General features: G+C 37.4%; 1 protein-coding gene across 1 annotated transcript; it reads right to left on the minus strand.

The window, feature by feature from the left end:
• Positions 1-1654: 1654 nt before the first annotated feature.
• Positions 1655-22603, minus strand: LOC101841890 (killer cell lectin-like receptor 2). The gene is made up of 8 exons (XM_013115488.3): positions 22448-22603; positions 17076-17235; positions 15747-15836; positions 14663-14884; positions 11815-11957; positions 10215-10318; positions 2660-2809; positions 1655-2567 (listed from the first exon to the last, which is right to left on the minus strand). The coding sequence occupies exons 2-8, from the start codon at positions 17182-17184 to the stop codon at positions 2540-2542; spliced, it is 846 nt and encodes a 281-aa protein (XP_012970942.1). The 5' UTR covers positions 17185-17235; positions 22448-22603; the 3' UTR covers positions 1655-2539.

Genomic DNA, 22603 nt, shown 5'->3' on the forward strand with positions numbered 1-22603 from the left:
TCAATAGGTCAGACTTATTACTAAGTATCTCCTACAACTTAAATTAATTCATTAACATTAATCTATGTGCTGCCCAGAGACTTGTGGCATTTACCTCTCAGGCATGTTGTGCTTTCTCTCCCTCTGGCAGGCTACTCCTCTGCCCTTTACTCTGCCCTTCTTCCTCCCAGCATTCTCTTAGTGTGGTTTTCCCACCTAACCTCCTCCTGCCCAGCTACAAATCAGTCATCTCCTTAATAGCCAATAAAAGTAAAACATATTCATAGTGTGCAAAAAGATTGTTCCACCTCATCAAACTTCTATAAAATGTCAAATTTTCTATATTGAATGCTATATTTCAAAACATTTAGGCTAGACAGTAGGAAAATATTATAACATATACATCTATCAAAGGTTTTTCATTCAGATTATCTACACAAAAAATATCTTACAATGTTACAACTAGAAGACAGACAATCCCAAAAGAGGTGAGCAAATGCAAACAGATATTTCACAAAGGAAAATATATGACTGATCAAAAAGTACATGAAAAGATGGTCGATATCATTTAGATATTAGAGAAATGAGAATTCCTCAATTCATCACAATGGTAAATTCCAAATTATTGATAATATCAAGTGTTGTCAAAGACCAGAGGCAAAAGGACCTCTCCCATGGAGCAGACAAAGTAAGATGATGTAAGCCATGTGACACATGCTAGAAGTTCCTTATTAATGAAATTTTGCTAAACATAAGAATTTTGATTTGAGAGATCTAAATTTTTACTAACAAAAAGTAAAATGTATCTGCACACAATGAGTTGCACACAAATTTACATGCCAACTTTATTCAAAATTGTTAAAACTTAGAAGGACACCATGTGTTCACATGTGAAAGATGAAATATGGTTATTTGTGAACAAATATGTGCTTTTTAACTGTGAAAAAAAGCATGATTGAGCTAAGATAATGATGATGGTGATATATAATAATAAGTATAATGATATTAATCAGAGAAAATAGAGTCAAATACAAATCTGTGCATAGTATATGGCACTCGGGACTAGACCACACTAACTTGCAGTACAAGAGAGCATGTTTCTGCTTGCCTGGGGCCAGGTGGGGTTGGCAAGAAACAGAAAAGAACTTTTGGGAGATACAAACTAGCCTTGTTGGAGTTTGATGGTTTTCTTAGTTAGGGTTTCTATTGCTGTGATAGACATTATGACCAAAACAACTTGGCAAGGAAAGGGATTACTTTGTTTATATTTCTACATCACAGTCCTTTAAAGTCAGGATGGGCACTGAAACCCAGCAGGACCTGCAGGCAGAAGCTGATTCAGAGGCCATGGAGCAGTGCATCTTTCTGGGAGCTCCTCATGGCTTGCTCAGACTGCTTTCTTACAGAACCCAGGAACACAAACCCATAGGTAGTAATATGCACAATGGGCTGAGCTTTCACACATCAATCACTAATGCCCTATAAGCTTGCCTACAGTCAGAACTTCTGTAGACACTTTCTCAATTGAGAGTACCAATTCACAGATGACTCTAGCTTGTGTCAGAGTGACTCAAAACTCTTTTCAATGGTGCTACAATAGGTATACATATTTGTTAAAATGTGTATATTTTTATGATCTACAGTGGGAACATTATATTACACACATACTCCAACACCATATTTTACATTTTTAATGTCAGAAAAAAGCATAAGTCAGGAACCATTTCAGAACTAAAGGACATTACAAGTGAATGCATTGCATGCTTCTAACCAACAGTGATATACTCCAGAAAATGACAAATGTGGATATGGGTTATAGATTACAACATACTACTATATCAATACGACATTTCTTGAGTTTTTTTCATCTCAGTATGATATTGTAAAAAAAATAGCTTGTCTCTAAAAATGATGTATGGACAGCTTAGTAATATCACTGTCATAATTATTAGGTTTCATGAAGCAGAATCTCACTCTATAGCTCATGATGCCCAAAAATTTAACTATGTAGGTAACACAGCCTTCAGACTCAGGCATCTATAAGATTGTAAGTCTGAGACATCACATCCCGATGACATTAAATTAATATCTATAGGGTTTCAACTTATCAGATGTATCAGAAAAATGAGGGGAGAACATACGGACTATGGAAGGTTGTATGGGTTCATTGAACTAGTTTGGCAACTTCAAGTCTGAAATCATATTTTACAGAAAATAAATGTTTTTAGAGATAAATTCTTCTATCTGTAAAAAATATCAAATATTAAACAACCAATTAACAAAGAAACAGAAATCAACAACTGCATCATAGTTGTTAATTATACTGTCAAAGTCATGGGATATAGAAATGGTTTGTCCAAGTAACAATGAGATATGTGTGCTATTATCAGGGTTTTCTATTTGGTTCTGTGTGTCATTCATAAAATAAAGAGTGTGTTTGCTCAGGGCTAGGAGCACAGTGCTCTGTTCTCCAGACACAGCTGCTCTGTGCACCTGGAAGGAAGTAGGCTGCCGCTCTATTAAGCCAGATTTCAGAAGAATACCTTCCCTTTTCAACTCCTCACTCAGCTTGCACAGCCAACTGAGACCTGTGAATAAAATACTCAGTTGTTAAGTCATCCCAAATCATCATGGGAAACAAAACACAGATCTCTATTTTTACCTTCCTGCACATCTTTACCTTGCGCTGCACATTGAATCAGGGAATTTCTCCACTCTCTTTTCACATATGCAGCCATGGGTTTTACCACAGTCCTCATCATCTACACCTTTTGAACTGAGAAATGCACAGCCTCCTGTATAACGTACTGATTTCAGCCATGTCAAATTACTATAAAAGAAAAAATATAATGGGCAGTTATTTACTTCTGAATATTACACTAAAGCAGATAATGATTTTTAAAACAAAAATCATTGACCATAATTTACAGATCATGGAACTAAAAATAAGAGTATCATTAAGGGTTTTTCATTTTCTCTAAAGTCATAAAAAATGGCCCTGGGAAACAGAACCTTCTACCAATGACTGACGGAAGCAGAGGCAGACTCCAACAGCTAAACACTGATCTGAACTCAAGGAACCCAGAGACAAAGAGGGAGGATTGATGAGCATAGGGGTCAAGATTGGGCTTGTTTAACCCACAGAAACAGCTGACCAACAAGGGTTAGCTCTTGAATCCCAGACTGATGGCTGGGAATCCAGCATGGGACTGATCCAGACCCCCGGAATGTGGGTGTCAGTGAGGAGGCCCAGGCAATCTATGGGGCCTTGGGTAGTAGATCAGTATTTATCCCTGGCATACAAATGGATTTTGGGTGCCCAACCCACAATGGGAGATGCTCTCTTAGCCTACACGTTTGGGGGAGGGCATCGACCCTGCCCTGGATGAAATGACAGACTATAGTTACCCCCCATGGAGGGCCTCACCCTCCCTGGAGAAAGGAGTGGGGATTGGGGCACAGAGGATGGGAGGGTTGGTGGGAGGGCATGGGAGGAGGGGAGGGAGTGGCAGAGGGACCTAGGATTGACATGTGAAGCAACCTTGTTTCTAATTTAAATTTAAAAAATAAAAAAAGGCAAAAAATATGGCCCTGGGCCAACAACATAACTCAGTGGATAGGAGCCACTGTCACCAAACCTGACAACCTGAGTTCAGACCAGATACCACACAATATAAAGAGAGAAGTGACTCCTTCTGCTACCATCTAACTACACATGTTCTGCATGGCATTTACACACAAGCGTGCATACATTTACACAGAAATAAAAGGTGAAATAAAAATACAAAATAGAAATGTCTTGATCACAAATCAACTCATCTGTTTTACACAGTTAGTTTTTTTGTCCTCAAGTAAAATACAATTTAGTGTCACTAGTATATAATTTTTAACTATGTTTTCCAATGATTCTTTTTGCAATGAACACAGATAAAAAATAAATAAATGTGTATCATATAGGGTAGGGTCTCCTATTTTTGCGTTTTAAGAAAAAAAATGAGCCGGGCGGTGGTGGCGCACGCCTTTAATCCCAGCACTCGGGAAGCAGAGGCAGGTGGATCTCTGTGAGTTCGAGGCTGGGCTGGACCGACAGCCTCCAAAACAATACAGAGAAACCCTGTCTCGTAAAAACCAAAAAGAAAAAGAAAAAAATGAGATTTGGAATACAGTCATAGATAAGGCTTTGTGACTAATGTTTTGTTTTCCTCTTTCCTCCCCCTCCTGAGAACTAATGAGTCTTGACTGAAACATGGTGATTGGTTGACTTCCCTGACAGGGCCAGCAGTTATATCAAGTTCAAATCGAACTCTAAAGGTTATGCTAAATAAACAGAAAGGAATAATAAAGACACCCAAAAATAAATTGCATAATGCTTTATTAACTTTGAATTTTCTAAATGCTACTGAGAAAGGAATCACAGCTACAGAGAGACACTAAATAATAGAAAAAGCTACAGAATTAAATCAACCATTATACTTTAAAGATGTGTTGACCTCAGTCCAGCCTGGCCTCGAACTCACAGACCACCTCGAATGCCCATTCCTGATAATGAACTTGATGTCTATAACCATCTGGGAGCCTTCATCCAGTGACTGATGGAAGCAGAGGCAAACACACAATTAAAAACTCAACTGAACCCAAGGAACCCAGTGGCAGAGAGAGAGGAGTGATGAGCAAATTGGCAAAGAATGGGCTGGCAAAACCAGCAGAGACAGCTGATCTGAACAGAGGAGAGCTCTTGGACCCCAGACTGACAGCGGGGAGGCTAACATGGGACTGATCTGGACCCCCCCCAAATGTGAGTGTCAGTGAGAAGGCCTGGGCAACCTATGGGGCCTTGAGCAGTGGATCAGTGTCTATCCCTGGAATACAAACAGTCATCGTGTGCCAATAGCACAAAGAGGGATGCTCTCTCAGCCTGGACTCTTAGGGGAATGCCTGGACCCTACCCAGAGTGAAATGGCAGACTCTAGATATCCCCTATGTGGAAGGAATTGGTAATAGGGTGGGAGGCTGGGGGGGGGGGGGAAGGGGAGTGCGGAGGAGGGGATGGAGAGGGAACTGGGATCGACATGTAAAACAAGCTATGTAAAATTAAAATAAAAATGATATAAAAAAATAAATAATTAATTAAACAAAAAAAAGATGTGTTGACCTCAGAATGGAAACCAGGAAATGTGTTATGTTGGGGAAGGGGTTTTGCTTTTGCTTTTGCTTTCACAGGAGAAGAAAAGCTATGGGTATAATCACAATTGATAAAGATTCTATTTGAACAGGAGAGATCTCTTTTTATTTTTTAGGATAAACCAAAATAGGTGATAGTTCATCATGCAGCATGGCCATTTAATATAAACTAACCTATCAAACTAATAAATGTTTTTCATTTGATCAGATATAACTTGCCAAAAGAGAATTTCCCCAAAATAAGAGGTGGAGAATGGTTTTGTTTTTGTCCTTAGAGGAGAATAAAGGCATCCAGCTAAGGAGTCTGAAGACCACTGGACAAATGAGACATCTGAAGAAAAAGGACAAATCATCCAAGAAAAAGAGTGAATTGACTGATTGGTATATCACATTTATAACAGGGTAAATTTTCATAAATCTTCCCAAATGTTTGTTTCAATTGTTCTCTACAGACATGCAATGAAAATGGTCTTTTTGTAGTCCCATTCCAATTAAAGATTAAAGCTGGCTTTGGAGATGGAGTGTGGCTTTCTCCTTTTCTAAATGCAAGCACGCTTATTAAAGTAAAATCTAATCTGTTTCTCATGTCTGAAGAGTCATCTGATATGGAAGAGAAGAAGAAAAGCAAATATTTTAATTTAACAGCTTTTCTTTCTTTCTCCTCCTATTTTATTTTGGATTCTTTTGTTTTTGTTTTGTTTTGTTTTGTTTTTGAGACTAGGTTTCTCTGTTTCTCTGTGTAACTTTGGAGCCAGTCCTAGGATTTGCTCCATATACCAGGCTGACCTTGAACTCACAGAAATATGCCTGCTTCTGCTTTCCGAGTGCTGGGATTGAAGGCATGTACCACCACCTCCCAGCAACAACTTTTCTTAAGGCATAAGCTGATGCAGAAATATTAAACTACACAAAATATGGATGCCCTATGATATTTTGTTGACAGAGAAATCACTTACTTGAAAAGCCAGAAAGCTGAGAACCAAAGGTCCACACACTGACCTCCAGGTCAAAACAGAAACCCAAAGAGAAAGTGTGTCTATTCCTACCCCCACCAGCTCTATTTGTCCCCCAGTTGTGTTCTATGTACCCCTGAATAGACCCACATGGGAATGGTTAGTGCTAAGGATACATAAAATCTTTCCCTACAATAAATATTATCGCAAACTTTAAAAGATTAATATATATGTTTTTCAGTTTTTGTCATGATATTAATGGTCATATAGAGTACTAACTCATTCTATAAAAAGGCTTAATTTATCTTCCTGTACATGACTTCAGGTTTGAATCTCTATCAGTTTTCTCCAGTGAACTATGACCATGCCTAATATAATGACCTGTGAAGTCCCCAAAAGGAAGATGGAGTCCCACAATAATAATACCACTAAACTGAAAAACACTAAAGATCGGCGGATTTGAACTACAATCTACTCAGAACAATTTTGAGGTGGCTAGCTGAGATGATCCAGCCTCCCAAACTACTCCAGCAGGACTTGGGACAAGCCCTCACCTTTCCCATTATGCAGAAACTGGACAACAAATGATACAGCTATCTCTCCCAGGACTTGACAATTAACTCAATTTTTTTTCTTTTCAGGATCCCCAAGAGATACTGCTGCCTTCAGACAGCAGGAAGTAAATTTAACAACATGATGCCCACATTCCCGAGAGGTAGGGTAGGTGGTTTTTGGTCTTCATTGGGTTAAGGATATTTATCAATGTTTAGGGGGATTGGTCAAAAGTTGCTATTACTAATGACTCAGGAAAAAAAAAACAAAAGAGATTAGATTCAAGGTTCTTTTTTGATTTTAAAAAGGTAGGTAGATTATTGTATCTACTCTGAAAAGAAAAAAGGAAGGATATATATATATGAAAAGATAGAAAGTAGATTATTGAATTTGTTTTTAAAAAACAACTTCTAGTTTTAAATGTTTTACATGGAATTGGATTTTGTATATTGTTATACATTGATACAAATTTGAGATTAATTTTGTTAAAACATACTGTACATGTTTCTAATATTGTTCATTGTACCTATACAGCTCATTTAACAATGTAGTGCAAATTTCTATTTCTTGAAATTTATTATTACGGACTATATAGGACAATAAAGAAATGCATTTAGTAATTAGTCACATATTACAATCAAACTTGCAGTCTCATGTTTGTTTTCAAGGTCAAAAAGAGATCTATTTCAGATAAACAGGTCATCTTCAAACACTTCAGAAATCTACAGAATATAACATTTAAGATGTTTTAATGACATATGTTCTTTTTAATACAACGGGACATGTCTGCTCCTGGCAGCACCAATGTACTTCAGAGAAGATCAGGGACATCCAAGAAACTCCACATGGATTTTATTTTCTTTGTGGCAAAAGTAAGACAGTGGGCAAGAAAGTGCCTTTGCCTTGACTTCTGACAATATGCTATCCCAATTGGACAAGCAGGACACAAAAGAGAGTGACTGCCAAAACTTGCCAAGACAAAGCAGGACAGTACTTCAATAATACTGCTTCATAAAAACTCTGTCAAGTATTTTAGGCTTTTAGTCAAAAGATGGATGCCCCAGGTTGCTGGAGAACCTTGGGTGACTGTTCATGCAGCTAGCTGTTTCTGTCATGTCTCACATTTTTTGGAAGTCCATTTCTTGTACTTCCTGCTTACTCAATAGATAGTATTTCATTCTCAAGACTCTGAGGGAGCTGAATATTAGATAGTTATAGTTTTTCTTGTTTACCAGACTCAGAAAAGAAACTCACTAAAAAGTTGTAAAGTGTAAAAGGTTGAGAGACATTAAAAGATAATTTTATAATAAAAATTAGAATAAAAAGTGAATTAGGTACAACTTTTTGGGCTCATCAAGATAAGATAGATAATGGAATATTTTCTCTAAATAATGAAAATTATAAGAAAAAGTGAATTTGAATTAGGTACAACTTTGTGGACTCGCCAAGATAAGATAGATATGGAATAATTTCTTTGAATTTGTCAAATGCAAAGGGACTAAACATTGTTGTTGTATTTATTGCCTGTAAATTGTGTACTGCTATTGTATTTATTGTATATAGTTTTTCTTATATTAGTTATAAGCTTGTTTTTTATTTTAGACAAAAACATGAAATGTGGTGATATTTTGTTTATATTCTAACAAATAAAGCTTGAATGAAGATCAGAGTGTAAAACTAGCCACACTAGCTAGCCAGAAAGACTAGGCAGTGGTGGCACACACCTTTAATCCAAGTAGACACACTAGTTAGTCACATAAAAATGGGCAGTGATGGTGTTTGCCTTTAATCCTAGCCCTAGAGAGGAATATAGACAGAAGGAGACAGGAGCTAAGTCACTCTGAGGAGGTCAGATCACCTGCTTTGGTCTGGCCTCGGTAGAGATAAGAACTCTCTAGTGACTTGGCTGCTGTTCTTTTCCAATCTCCAGCTTTATCCCAATATCTGTCTCTTGGTTTTTAGTATTTGTGCTACAGTTATAAGACCATAGAGAGAGAGGGATGAACTTGAGACTAGGATTATCATCTAACACATGTAAAATAAGAATGGCTGATATCTTTCAAGAGAAAAAGAGCAGGAACAGTCACACACGCCTTTGATCTCAGCACTTTCAAGATGGAGACATGAGAATGAGGAATTCAAGGCCAGCCTGGCTGAAATAAATTCCTATGTCAACACAACAAAAATTAAAATGAGTCTTAAATGCTATAAAAGGCAACTTAAAAATACAACTAGATACCAAAATTATTTAATGAAAAACATAGTATTCCTAGGGAGAAATTTCAATATTTAGTATTTCTAACAACATTAACAAAAAAGAAGAATGATAAATATGGAATATGAAAGTAGAGATGGTATTCTGAGAATTAAAAGATCAAATGTAGATAAGTACTGCAGGTTAAGGAACCTAAGAAGATAAAGTGTGGATTGACCAATGGGAAGAATGTATGAAAAGATTTTATGGAAATTCACTAGATAGTAAGCTCACTGTTGTGAAACATAAAACAGACAGTTTCCTTACTGGATTTAGGTTGTTGGGTTTTTTGTTGTTGTTGTTTGTTTGTTTTTAGTATTTTTTCTTTTATTGGGTATCATGTTTAATTTGATTTTTCACTTTTTGTTTTATTTTTGTTTGGGGGACAGAGTGAGTTTAGAGAACAAGAAGTTAGATGTATAGGGAGATGGGGAGGATAAGGGAGGATTTATTGGTGGGAAACCTAATCAAAATATATTCTATGGAAAAATGTAATTAAAACTCAAAATACAACTCCATGTGTGTGATTTATTTGGGAGCATGGTTGAGAATCCCCCAAAAGAGTAAAACAACCAACAACAGGTAGTCTTTCAAGACAGTGTTTCTCCGTGCAGCCCTGGTTTCCCTGGAACTCACTCAACATACTAGGCTGGCCTTGAACGCAGAGATTCCCCCTCTCCTTTCCTCCCATATCCTGGGATTAAAAGCATGTGCCACTACAAAGCACAAACCTTTTCAATATATTTCAAGAAAGATAAATATTATTGATAAAGAAAATGATTGAACAGTGTTCTACCACCTCAGAAATGAACATAAACCTTAGATCTTATACAGTACAACACCATGAGATGGAAAGTAGATATATATATATGTATATGTATGGATAGATAGATATACATTAATATATATAAACATTTTCTTTTATTTATAAATAACTATATAAGAAACTACAGAAACAAGTCAAGTGAATGTCTGAGGTACTCATACTCACTGTGTCTGTCATGATGCTCTATTGACTTTATGTGCTCTTAAGTTTTTGGTTATTTTTTTATGCCTTGTGCAACTGAGAATACACAATCCTGAGCTGTGTTCAGTATTCCATTATTAGCAGTCAACTTCTAGACCATTCCTTTTCTCTGGCTAACACTTGCTCAGACACTTCTCTGTGCATCTTGTCCTTACCTCTGAAATCCACAGAAACTGAGGAGAGCATTGTGAAATGAGAGAAAAGCCTTTACACACCACCCTCCCACGTCCTGCACCAGCGTTAGAGTGTGGGGGTTCAGGAAACTCACAGTTTAGATGGGCCATCGTCAATCCATTCCCATTCTTTGTCTTTCCAACCATATGACAATCCAATCCAGTAACTCCTTGGATGAAGTTGGGACTTAAGGAATGTCTGTAAAGGAAACGACACATCTTATAATAGTTCTGTTTGGTGAGAAAAAATGACCAAAATAATTCCCAGCTATTACCGTGTTAATTCTCTGCTGTCCTGTCCCTTTGTCCCTCAGTACCTCCATGTTCATTTTCTAAAGTGGTTTCTCACTAGTAGCTCATTTATATCAAAAGCCAATGTCAGTTTCATAAGTTATTTAGTGTGAAATCTTCAAGTGTCCAGTGATACTCAATTCATTAAATGATCTGTGACTGTATTTCTTAGACAAAGTCTCAGTGTATATGCAAGACTAATCTTCATCTCATAATCTCCCTGCATCAGGTTCCCAAGAATATACTACACATTAGCTCATTAAATACTTTCTGTCATTTTATAAAATTATTCAAATAATTTTTCCAGAACACTATAGAAGCATGTGGGAAGTGTTCACCATAAATGGTCCCCTGTCTTCAAAGCAAATTCATTAAGATGAAAAGTCCTATGTGAAAATCTCTAGACCTAAACTCCATTCTCCAGAGAGGAAGCCATGCTGTAGTTCAGACCCAAAATGACAAAACTTCATGAAAACATTTCATGTATCCAACATGCAATATCCAAGTGGCATGATATCTCGCTAAGTATCAGAATATATTTTAGATTACAGTCTCAACTTTAACTATATTTACCCTATCAACATTAAAAATAATTTTGTGCTGTAATTTGTTAAATGTATTAAAGTGGCATGCAAATTTTGCACCATATTCTAAATGACAAAGTTTCAAACTGATCCTGCACGCATTTCTCTAGAAAAAAATATAATTACGTATTTTTAGTAATAAATTAAATCAGACATCAGTGGTATCTTGGCTACTTTGTTTTCTTTCAAATACTTGTTTGTAAACATAGACATCTTTTATGACATAAAGAATATTAGGAAGTAAGTATTGTGGACAGATTTGGTGAAAATCCCACGGATTAACAGGTATAACTGTTTAGTTGCACAGTTCTCCCATTATTTCCATTTTGCAGATTGGACCAGACAGTTACTTTCCCTGTGGTAACCTAGTTACCCATCTCAAGCAGCCTCCTTTCTGGGTTCCAAAGAGCAAGCCCTAGACAGCTGCTTCTGGGGATTTAGGTGGCATTCTACAGAGATAAATAACGGTCACTCATAGTATGTGCTGCACCAAATGGTTAAACTTCATCAGAGAATGGCATGCTTCTGTGGGGAATTCTCTTGCAAACTCATAAAAAAGGGAGATTTCAAAGACAACTATCTCTTTCATAACGAGTTTCCTCATAAGAGACCCTGTGTCCTGACACCAAATGGAGAGCAGAAAGGAATGGACTGGGAAACTCCTAATGCATCATTTTTTTCTCACATTACAGGAAAACCACCTACAACCAACCCCTGAAGTACTCTCTTTTTTTGAAATACCTGCCTAGGCTCAAATCTCATTATCCAATTGCTAAAGAAGGAATCTAAGAATAAAGAAGCACTTAAGAGTCTACAATACCAGCTCAGCATCATCATTGATCTTCAAAAGGGATAAGCTGCAGTCCTTGCAGGTCTTCTTACATCCATGCCAGGGTTTATTGTCCATGAGGAAATAATAACATTTTATGCCACAGCAGAACCAGTGTCCTTCAACACGATTGCCTACAACAGAGAAGGTAGACGGTTACAATTCTTATTTTTCTGGTACTTTGTTATCAGAAAAAATGTATTTATTAAAACTATATAATTAAGTAAAATCTCACAGCTCTCAGAAATTGAGTTTCTAGAATGCTGAGACCCCTGCACACTCATGCTCTATGCAGCATTGTTTATCACAATATAGATAATGAAAAAACTTTAGTGTTCTTTCCTGGTGAAAAAGCAGAGAAAAATCCCATGGCCAGAGAGTCTGGGAAACAGAACCTTCATTCAATGGCTGATGGAAGCAGAGGCAGACTCCCACAGCTAAACACTGAGCTGAACTCAAGAAATCCGGTGACAGAGAGGGAGGACTGATGAGCAAAGAGGTTAAGACTGGGCTGGTTTAACCCCCAGAAACAGCTGACCTGACAAGGGTTAGCTCTTGAATCCCAGGCTGATGGCTGGGAATCCAGCATGGGACTGATCAAGACCCCCTGAATAGGGGTGTCAGTGAGGAGGCCTAGGTAATCTATTGAGCCTTGGGTAGTAGATCAGTATTTATCCCGGGTATACAAATGGACTTTGGGTGCCCAACCCACAATGGGAGATGCTCTCTTAGCCTAGATGTTTGGGGGAGGACATAGGCCCTGCCCTGGATGAAATGATAGACTATGGACACCCCCATGGAGGCCCTCATCCTCCCTGGGGAAATGAGGGGATATTGGGGGGTTGGTGGAAGGGCGGGGGAGGAGGGGAGGGACCTGGAATTGACATGTGAAGCAACCTTGTTTCTAATTTAAATTTAAATTTTAATATATATATATATGTAGAGAAAATGTAGCAATACACAAAATGGAAAGCTATTTAGTCTTTAAAGGGAAGTAAATCTTGACAGGCATGTTTTATGGCTGTAACCCTAGCACTCCACAGAGTAATTCACGAGGATCACATCAGTATGAGGCCATCCTTGGCTCAGTAGTGAAACCCAGGACATCCTGAACTCTACAGTGAATTCCAAGTCAGCCTAGGCAGAATAAAACCATATCTCACATCCAAACACACAAAATGGAGATGCTGATCAATGTAACCAACCATGCAGTAAGATTCATCTCCCAGGCTACTCCTGCCTGCTACTCACTTAGTGTCAGAACACAACATCACTTATGAGACTCATTACTAAAGAGGCAGCAGGGTCTTTTCAATCTCTTCTCTTTCTCAGAAGTATGCAAGGAAGTCTCTCAGAGACACATGGGTGAATTGGAGGATAGTATGCAAAGTGAAACAAGCCAGGCCCAGGACCATACTTTATGATTCCACTAAGAAGAGGTTTCTAACACAGCCCAGTTCTATGAAGCAAAGGCTTGTAAAATGCCAGGAGCTGGAGGGAAGGAAAATGAGCACTTCTGCTCAGAGGCAGTTGCACAGATAATGGAATTCTAGATCTGGAGTAATGCACAGTACCCACAGTGGTCCACATGCTACTGTACACTTAGAGCTGTGCTGTGGTCTCTCTTAAATTTCTTACCTTAGCAGACACATGAAGACGGTTTTGAAGATAATGATTTGTTATTTTGATTGTGTTAATGCCTCCAATGGTATGCCCACATGCCCATATGTGTTAGGTTGAGTACATTAAAATGCATACAGTTTGTGTAGCAACATCTCAGTATAATTATTTTTTGGGGGGAGGTGTTGGGGATGGCCATGGTCTATCAATGAACTTTATCTCCAACCTTTGTTTTTCTGAGCTATAGTGTAGCTCAGGCAGACCTGTGATTTACTGGGCTGCCTAGACTCTACTCAAACTTACAATCCCCCAGCCTCAGACTCCTAAGTACAAGCATTACAGTATTCTGCTATCATTGAATAATGACAATTGTTTTATTCTATAATAATAATAATAATAATAATAAACTTATTTAATGAGTCTGGAATGCTTCAAAAATTATTTTTGGAGATTTTCCTTTTACTTTTCCTGTTATATACTTTATAATCTGCCAGTTTTAAAGATAATATTAGTCTTTCTGAATGAAGACTGTCAACTCCTACTATCACAACACTCTGAGAACATATAAAATCTCTTTTTAACCATAAACTGTGAACAAATATTTAATAAATATTGACAAGCTGTGCCAATTAGTCATGGTGCAAAGTAAGAAAAGTTCCTTGTAACACTTGATATTTTGTGTTTTCTGCATCATTAACTGTCACTAATTGAGATTAATGAGTGTAGGCACCTTGGGAAAGCTCCCATGTGCACTGCAGGAGGAATACCTTCATCACAAACAAGCCTTCTATTTGAAACCAAGGGAGAAGGAAACACACACACACATACACACACACACACACACACACACACACTTCTATGACTGTATGTAAATCCTGAGTGTTTAGCCTAAATATTTGATAAATTGACTCTTACTGGAAATTTCCATTTTCTGTCAGCAACAAATTTGGAGACTTGGATTTGCTCATGTACCAAAACAACCTGAATTCTCATGGGTGCTGACTTGATTTTTCCATCCCCTAGGGGCATTAGGAGTCAGAATATCCATTGAAATTCTAGAAAATATAAGATTCTCCCAAATCAGACAGGAATTTCTGGGATTCCAGGCCCCTACATTAAGTAAAGCAACCCCATCATAATCTGCTAATTGGACTTCAAAGTTTATTGAGAAAAAGCAATGCAGAATAATGTAATTCTTTATTCAATATCTCCTCCATACCTGTGCGCTGTATGCAATCTAAAACAATCTTAGTTTCCCCACAGCATCTCTTCCATTCTCTGTTGACAGAGTTCAGACGATCTTTGAGGGCATCACACTCTGTAGACTTATTATTAAAAATTTGTTCTTTTAAGTAGCTGTCATTTTTAATGCTGTAATACTTTTGGTAGAGGTTGTTTATAATCTTCTCCTGATTATGTTTCTCTTGTCTGTACTGAAAAACTAAAATTAATAGCAGACATATAACACCAAAAATATTGATAAGTTATAAATATTGAAATTTAAGATAAAAGAGAAAGCCCATGTTGACATTCAACACATATCAGTACTTTGTTATTTTGGCATTTAGAAAGAAACACTTCAATTAACCCACTATGAAAATGGAAACATGAATTTCTATCTACAAATTCAGTGTGAAGTATATGATACAGCTGAATAAAATTATGGTAGAAGTAATATATCTTTCAATTACTTCATTTTTCACAGACCAATACTTACAAATAAATACCTAAATAAAATATTCAACAATCACTTAGCATGCTCTGGAAATCTAAATTAATAAGCATGAAAAATATGGCACAGTTCTCATCGGACCAGATGGAAAGCATGGTATCCAAGCATATAATTATGTTTTAGCACAGCCTGGGAGTGATTTCCTCTAAAGACGTGAAGGCTGAAGCTTTAATGTCTCTGTAAATATCTAGTCTTTTTCACTTAACCATGTCCTCAACATACATTGAAGAAAAAACTGAAAAGAAGTCATTTCTTTTGCAAAGCTCTTTCTCACAGAATGTTTCCCTAAGATTCACAATAACCTGAGCTCAAAAAGAAGACTAATACCAAGGTCAAAGACAGAACATGGCCATGAATGAGACAGAATAAGGCAGGACCCAAGCCCCAGATTTACTAGATTAGGTATTTAAGAGAACAGGACACTGTAGTGTCAGGAAGAAAACATAAAAAGTCCAGAGCTAACTGTCAAATCCCCTGATTATAAGCAGACCAATAGACACAGTGTTTTACATGCATTAGCATTTGAAGTTATTACTTACAAAGGCAAAGAAGATGTGTATCAGTTACTCACTGTATGTCACCAACACTGCAATGGCCACCAGTAGAATGGAACAAAGGATTCCAAGAGGTATAGCAATGAGGTGCCAGCGGACTGAACACTCTTAATTCAACAAAACAAAGCAAGAAAATCATCACCATGAAAAGGCCACATTCTACTACTAATTAAAATTCTGCAGAGCATGGAAACAAGGGACATTGGACTTTAAAATTTTTAAGAAGTCCATCATACAAACTGAATGAAAATGTGCTTTCAAAATTATACATTTCTACCTAAAATGTACCCACTATAGAAATCCTACAGGTATGAGGTTTCACAGGATTTCAACCTTTTTTCTCCTTTGGCCTTATATTTTCAGTCCTCCAAACTCAGCCTAGAAGTAGCTGGATGACAGGAACATGCCCTTCACCCAGTTCTACAGGATCAAAGTGCATCCTTCAGAAAGCACTGGAGACACAGACACTATCCAAGTAGAAAACTCCAAACTGGAGCATGTGGTCCACCAGGAGAGCCTAACTGAAGGTGAAGAGGACGGAAAGAGGGGTGGCTGCTCTTGAGAACCATGGCAGTTCTGAAGCTGACCTGTATACAGGTCATTCCTGAAAGGGACCTAGAAGTCAACTCTCCCTTTTTTCCATAAGTTCTATTTTTCTCTAGACAATACTAAACATCTTTGTGAACCCAAGGTGTTGGAAATCTAAAAGTCAGACCTCTAGGTACCACCTAGTCACAGTTAAAGTTCTCAGCTTGGAGCGTGCACAAAGTGAGAGTAACAATAGAATAGAAAATTTTAATTAATATTCTTTGATATTTTTGTCAAATGCACAGTGTAGTTTACTCATGCCTACCTCCACTACACTCTCTTCATCTTCATCCTTCTTTAAAGGAGAGATGGCCTCTTCTGATGTATGACTTTTGTTGCTTCACTGCATTAGATGTTGGGAAACATGTAAAACAGTGAAAACACCCTCTGCTAGAGCAAAAGTGTTGTTTCTAAAACATACTTTGCATTTCCTTAAGATTTATTTCTCTAGAATATTTGGTGTTTCTTCAGACACTAGTATGTTACTTTTAACAGAATTCTTTACTAGACTAAAAAGAAGCCCAAATGGTTTCTCAAATTTGACAGAATGTATTCACTTCTTGCTTCTCCATTCTCAAGAACACTTTTTCTTACCAGTTCCCATTATTCTGCTCTGCCCATCAGTCTTTCTTTTGTTACCAGCTAACAACTAGAAATAGGACTGCTGTTTTTAATAGAAGCAAGTAGGATACTGTTTTCAAATGCCAAGAGCTACAATGCATAAAAAACAGGTGAATTCAGACACTTGAAACACTTACCTCTGTGGCCAGGTTCTCTGGGCCTTTGAGTCTCATCAGGCCTGTTCTGTAACTCTGAAGAAGACTTATGAAATCTCACAGTTGAGTAAGTGATCTCCTCATCACTCATCTTGCGAGTTGTGAAGTACAGTCTGTGTTAAAAGCCGAGTTCGAGTGATTTCTAGAGAAGAAGTTAAAATGTCCACCTTTAGGAAGGGACCTGGATCAGATGCTGCAGTGGAGTAGGAAGGGTGAGGTCTGATAAACTCCTTTAGTGATCTGAACATCCTAAATCACACGGACTGACCCTGATTTCCACTAGAAGTGAGAAGTCTGAAGATTTCTGTTAAAGTCATTTATACCTCTATCAGTCACAGCAGTTACTATGAGGAAATACAGAATTAAAACATACTAGTAAGGCATTGCAATATTGAAACACCCTGTTTATTTAAAATATTACAAATATATAAAATTGTCAGGCAAAATTGCTACCAACACAAATCACTGAAACACTTTTAAATTATCAATTCAAATAAAAGTTCAAGGATTTCTGAATAAATAAAATTCTTTGTTTTAAAATTATTTACACATTTTGATAAACACATGAATATTAAAATGTTCTTGCAGTCTTTTCCATCATGTGTATCTATCCAGGTTTCCCATACACCATTTCAAAAAGAATATTTGAATGTTAATATAGGAGACGGTTAAAATTTTGGGATCTAAAATATATAAATATTTCTTGGGTTGAGCCCAAACACCTGAGATGTCCAACCTCTTCAACCAGCCACAGCCTGCACATTCTTCTCCATAGTCATGACTGGTAAATGTATGCAACTTGAAAAGATCCTACAGTATAGAGTAACCCAAACAAAGAAAGACAAAAAAAAACACATCTTTTCTCTCATTAGAGGCTCCTGTCTCTAAGTCTTCCGACATGCTACATAACCTGAAGTAACTGTGGCAACCAGGAAAGTAATAAGGGGTATTGCATGGGTGAGGTATGGGGGCAATAGAGAGGAGTATTACAGGATACAACATGAAATTTAATCCCAAATTATTCCATGTACATGATCATTTCACATATCATTTTCTAGTGTATGATATTGCCAGAGGAGCTTATACAAAAATTAATTTTGTCACTCATCAGTGATTGGTTAATACCCATAAAGGATCCAATCTGATAGATCAGTATTTATCCCTGGTGTACAAATGGACTTTGGGAGCCCATTCCACATGACACATGGAGAAGGGCCTAGGCCCTGCCCCAGATGATATGACAGACTTTGGAGATCCCCCATGGAGGGCCTCACCCTCCTTGGGGAGCTGAGGGGGAATGGTGTGGGTGTTGGGAGGATTGCTGGGGGTGGGGGAGGAGGGGAAGGAGAGGGAGCTGGGACTGACATGCGTAGCAAGCTTGTTTCTAAGTTAAAATTTTTTAAAGTATTTAGTATATATCAAGCATCATTTGTATGCCCTGTATTTTATCTTTAACTTAATGTTCATACAAAGGTGATTTGATTTTTATATATCTGATAGGAATAACAACAAGAAAATGAATGCTTTGACAAAACCATAAGGCAGAAAGACAATTTTGGTTTCAGTTTGTATGTGAGTGCTTTGAGAAACTGTTCATTTACTTCCCATACACAGAAATAAATATGATGCCTCTTGTAAAAATGGAATTCATTGTAGGATTATTCTGGCTTTATAAAATGATATGGGTTAATATGCTGGCTAATGAGTCTCTATTGCAATGAAAGTGTATACGTTCTTCCTCATCATTTTCCTTGTTTCTTTTTCCTATAGCCATATTTAAAACTATCAATTACTGACTTTCAATATTAATATGATTTTAAATATCAAGTGTATGTCTAAAGTCAAGATATGTAGACACTAATATATTAATGATGGGAAATATTTAATTGCTGGTATTCAAAATTCTGAAATGATTAATGTAATTTCTGTTGTTTCCCTTACAAAATGAAAATATTAGTAAAATAACTATACATATGAATTTGCAAAATGTACATATATTCTTATTTATTTGAATGACAAATGAGTCACAATGACATTATCTTGAAGGGCAAAAATTTCCAAGAACAATGTTCTTGTCAATGCTGTGTAGGTGATAGAACAGGCATCGAGAATTCTCTAAAATCTGAACTTTTGGACACATGAGATGTGTTATAGAGAGTTCTAAATGATGTAAGGAATATTTTATACATTTAAATACAATGATTTAATCATTTTTCTTTCCTTGTTTTGAATGGTCACCTTGAGTTAAAATAGCCATTGGAAAAGAGTTTATAGGAATAGGAGCCTGTTTTGACAAAGAGTGCTTTTTGAGTTAATTGCAGTGGGGCTTCCTCTTGTATTGTGCCGGTCATGGTGACATTCACACTATTTCCCAGCAAGGCTTGCAGTGCAGCAAAGATTAAGGCAAACATGAATGGACCTTTCATTTTGTCAGAATTTGTTTTGCTCATGCAATTACCAAAATTGCTTTTGCAGATTTATATTTCGTTTTAATTGGAACAAAATGAGTGGTGTCAGCCAAGATACGGATTGCTTTTTAAATTTGCTGACAAGAAAATATATCTTATTAGGTATTTAAAGGGTTTACTTTTTAAATCAACTTGCATCTTGAATAAAGCTTTTAAAATAGGTTGACTAAATATTTAATACTAAGAACTGGCTGAATGTGTTCTTTAACTTCTCACTTGAATCAAAATGTTTGTAATTTTACTTGAGAAAGACAAAATTGTAGCAGGAATCTCAATTTTTATGACATTGTAAGAGGATATAGAAGTCTATATTTTATTAATGTAGTAGGTAAATATATATATGAGTTCTCTTTCAATCTAAATAAAAGAAGTATTCTGAATTTGCAAAAAAAAGGATCAAACCTGATTTTATGTGTGTGTGTGTCTGTATTATTCAATAGTAAATATTTGTAACTTACCTTGCCCCTTACATTGATAACTTGCTACAAGCTACACACAGTAATTATACAGTCATCTATCATGAGATAACTCAAAAGAATTAAGGATTCTCCTGATGGATGAAACTAGTACAAAAGTTGTACTGGCATTATAAGCTTGTGAATTAACTGGCTATTTCTTGGTGTAGATTCTTCCTGTAGCTTATTCCCTGCTGTAACAAACTTGGGATTTACTTCTCACAGTTCAGCACCATCTGATCATTTACTGGGAACAAATTTCTCCCATGCATTTGGAGTTTTACTGATTACACTTCCCAGCTATGTAAAAATACCTGTTCTCCATTAACAGATCCTAGTTAACTGATTACATTCCTTAGCTATCTGTGAGTCCTGTTTCCCACTATCAGTTCCTTGTTCCCTTCTCCATTGCAACTGCAGAGATCTGCCTTCCTGCAATGACGTTTATTGGCAAGTATTTGGTCAGTGTTTAGGAACCAGGCAAAAGCATCACATCTAAGACATTCCCAGATATCCAAGGACATAGAATTACTACACGCCCGACATTGTTGATTCATAGCTGCCTAGATGGATATAAAATATAAGCATGTCCTTGGCTTTACCACCCTGGCAGGTAGAGAAGTGATAACCTAAACTAACCCTGCACTAAAAGATTCTCAAAATTCTTGTTTTAGTAACCCAAGATTTTTAGCTCAGAGATTTACTGCTCCATTCTCTTTCCTCTGAGAAGATAAAGACAAAGGTAATCAGCCCATTTGTTCATCCTCAGGGAAAAGTAAACTTTCCTCAATGTCTGTGCCGCCACTGAGGCCAGAGCACTGAAAGGATCCAGGTCTTGTTTCTTGTGCAAATTAAACTTAGACCCCCTCTTTGACCTACAGCCCTAAACAATCGATGCTAAAAATTTTACCACCCTAGAGCCTTCATCCAGTAACGGATGGAAGCAGAAGCAGACACCCACAGCTAAACACTGAGCTGAACTCCTGGGATACAGTTGCAAAGAGGGAGGAGTGATGAACAAAGGGGTCAAGACCAGGCTGGAGAGAAACCCACAGCAACAACTGACCTGAAAAAGGGGGAGCTCATGGATCACAGACTGATAGCTGGGAAACCAACATAGGACTGACCAAGACCCCCTGAATATGGGTGTCAGTTAGGAGGCCTGGGTAATCTATGGGTCCTCTGGTAGTGGATCAGTATTTATCCCTAGTATATGAATAGACTTTGGGAGCCCATTCCACATAAAGGGATACTCTCTCAGCCTAGACACATGGAGAAGGGCCTAGGCCCTGCTCCAAATGATATGACAGACATTTAAGATCCCTCATGGAAGGTCTCACCCTCCATGAGAAGCAGAATGGGGATGAGATAGGGGGCTGGTGGGAGGAAGGGGAAGAGGGGAGGGAGAGGGAACTCTGATTGACATGTCAAAAAAAAAGCTTGTTTCTAATTTAAATTTTTAAAGGAGAAAAAAAAGCAAGAAAAAAGTTTCTTATACTAGGTTTAGTTTACTGCTCTGTGTGTAAATATTATCTGCCTTGATGACCCTGAGAAACTCAAGTCTCGCATTGTATTGTAAAACTGTTGCAAACACATATGTGGCTGTAGCCCCAACAAAGAAACAGAAACAGAGAAAAAGAGAAACAGAGAACAGCAAGAGAGACAGAGAAAAAAAAGAAACTGTGTGTGAGTCAGTTCCCTTTACCCTCAGAGTTTAGCTCCTTCACTGATTTGCAGTTCTCTCTTTTTTTGTTTTGAACCCTGAGTGAAAATTTTAGAAGCTGGACTTCTAAAGTTTTTGTAATAACTGAGATGTTAGCCAACGGACAATATGGGAAATAAACTATTCATTAATCGATTCTTCTCTAGTTTTTAATGAAGATTTCTGGAGTTATTCACATTTTCCCTAATCTCTTTGAAAAAAAGGGAAACTTTCCATTAGAGAATTCATTTTTAAGTTGTTATTCATTATTACTGATCTTGGGGTAGTGTCTATACCACGGTGCACATGTGTCCACAGGACAAATGTTTCCGAGTGAGTCCTCTCATTCCACCTTTATGTGGGTTTCAGGGATAAAACCCAGGTGGTCAATCGGGCTTGTGTAGCAAGCATCTTTACACACTGAGCTATCTACCTGGCTCCTATTGTGATTTCTTTAAGACGAATTGTGCATTAACATTTGACCCGGTTAAAGAGTAATGAACACCATAGAACCTCTACCTTATTCTCTTAACACTCAGCAGAAGACACAGTACACCCAGAAAGAAAATAAACTATGTCAAACTCCAGTTTTCACATGCGGCCAGAGTCAACCAAATCTAACTGAAACAACTGGGCTTCCCAAGCATTCCTGCTCTCATTCCACAACATCTAAAATTCTCCAGAGTACATATGATCATGTGATAGAAAAATAGTAAAAGCAGTTATTACCTGAGTCTCTACCAGGAATCGATTCTGGAGCCGAGAATTAATCCCCCAAGTGAGGCACAAGTTGACCTTCCCTGGCCTGTAACCTCTCTGATGCTCCAAGAGAAAAGGCAGAACTGAATCGCCTCTGAGTGATACTCCAGCTCACAATTTTCTGCC

This window comes from Mesocricetus auratus, unplaced genomic scaffold, assembly GCF_017639785.1.
Source record: "Mesocricetus auratus isolate SY011 unplaced genomic scaffold, BCM_Maur_2.0 Super-Scaffold_100001, whole genome shotgun sequence".
Lineage (NCBI taxonomy): Eukaryota > Metazoa > Chordata > Mammalia > Rodentia > Cricetidae > Mesocricetus > Mesocricetus auratus.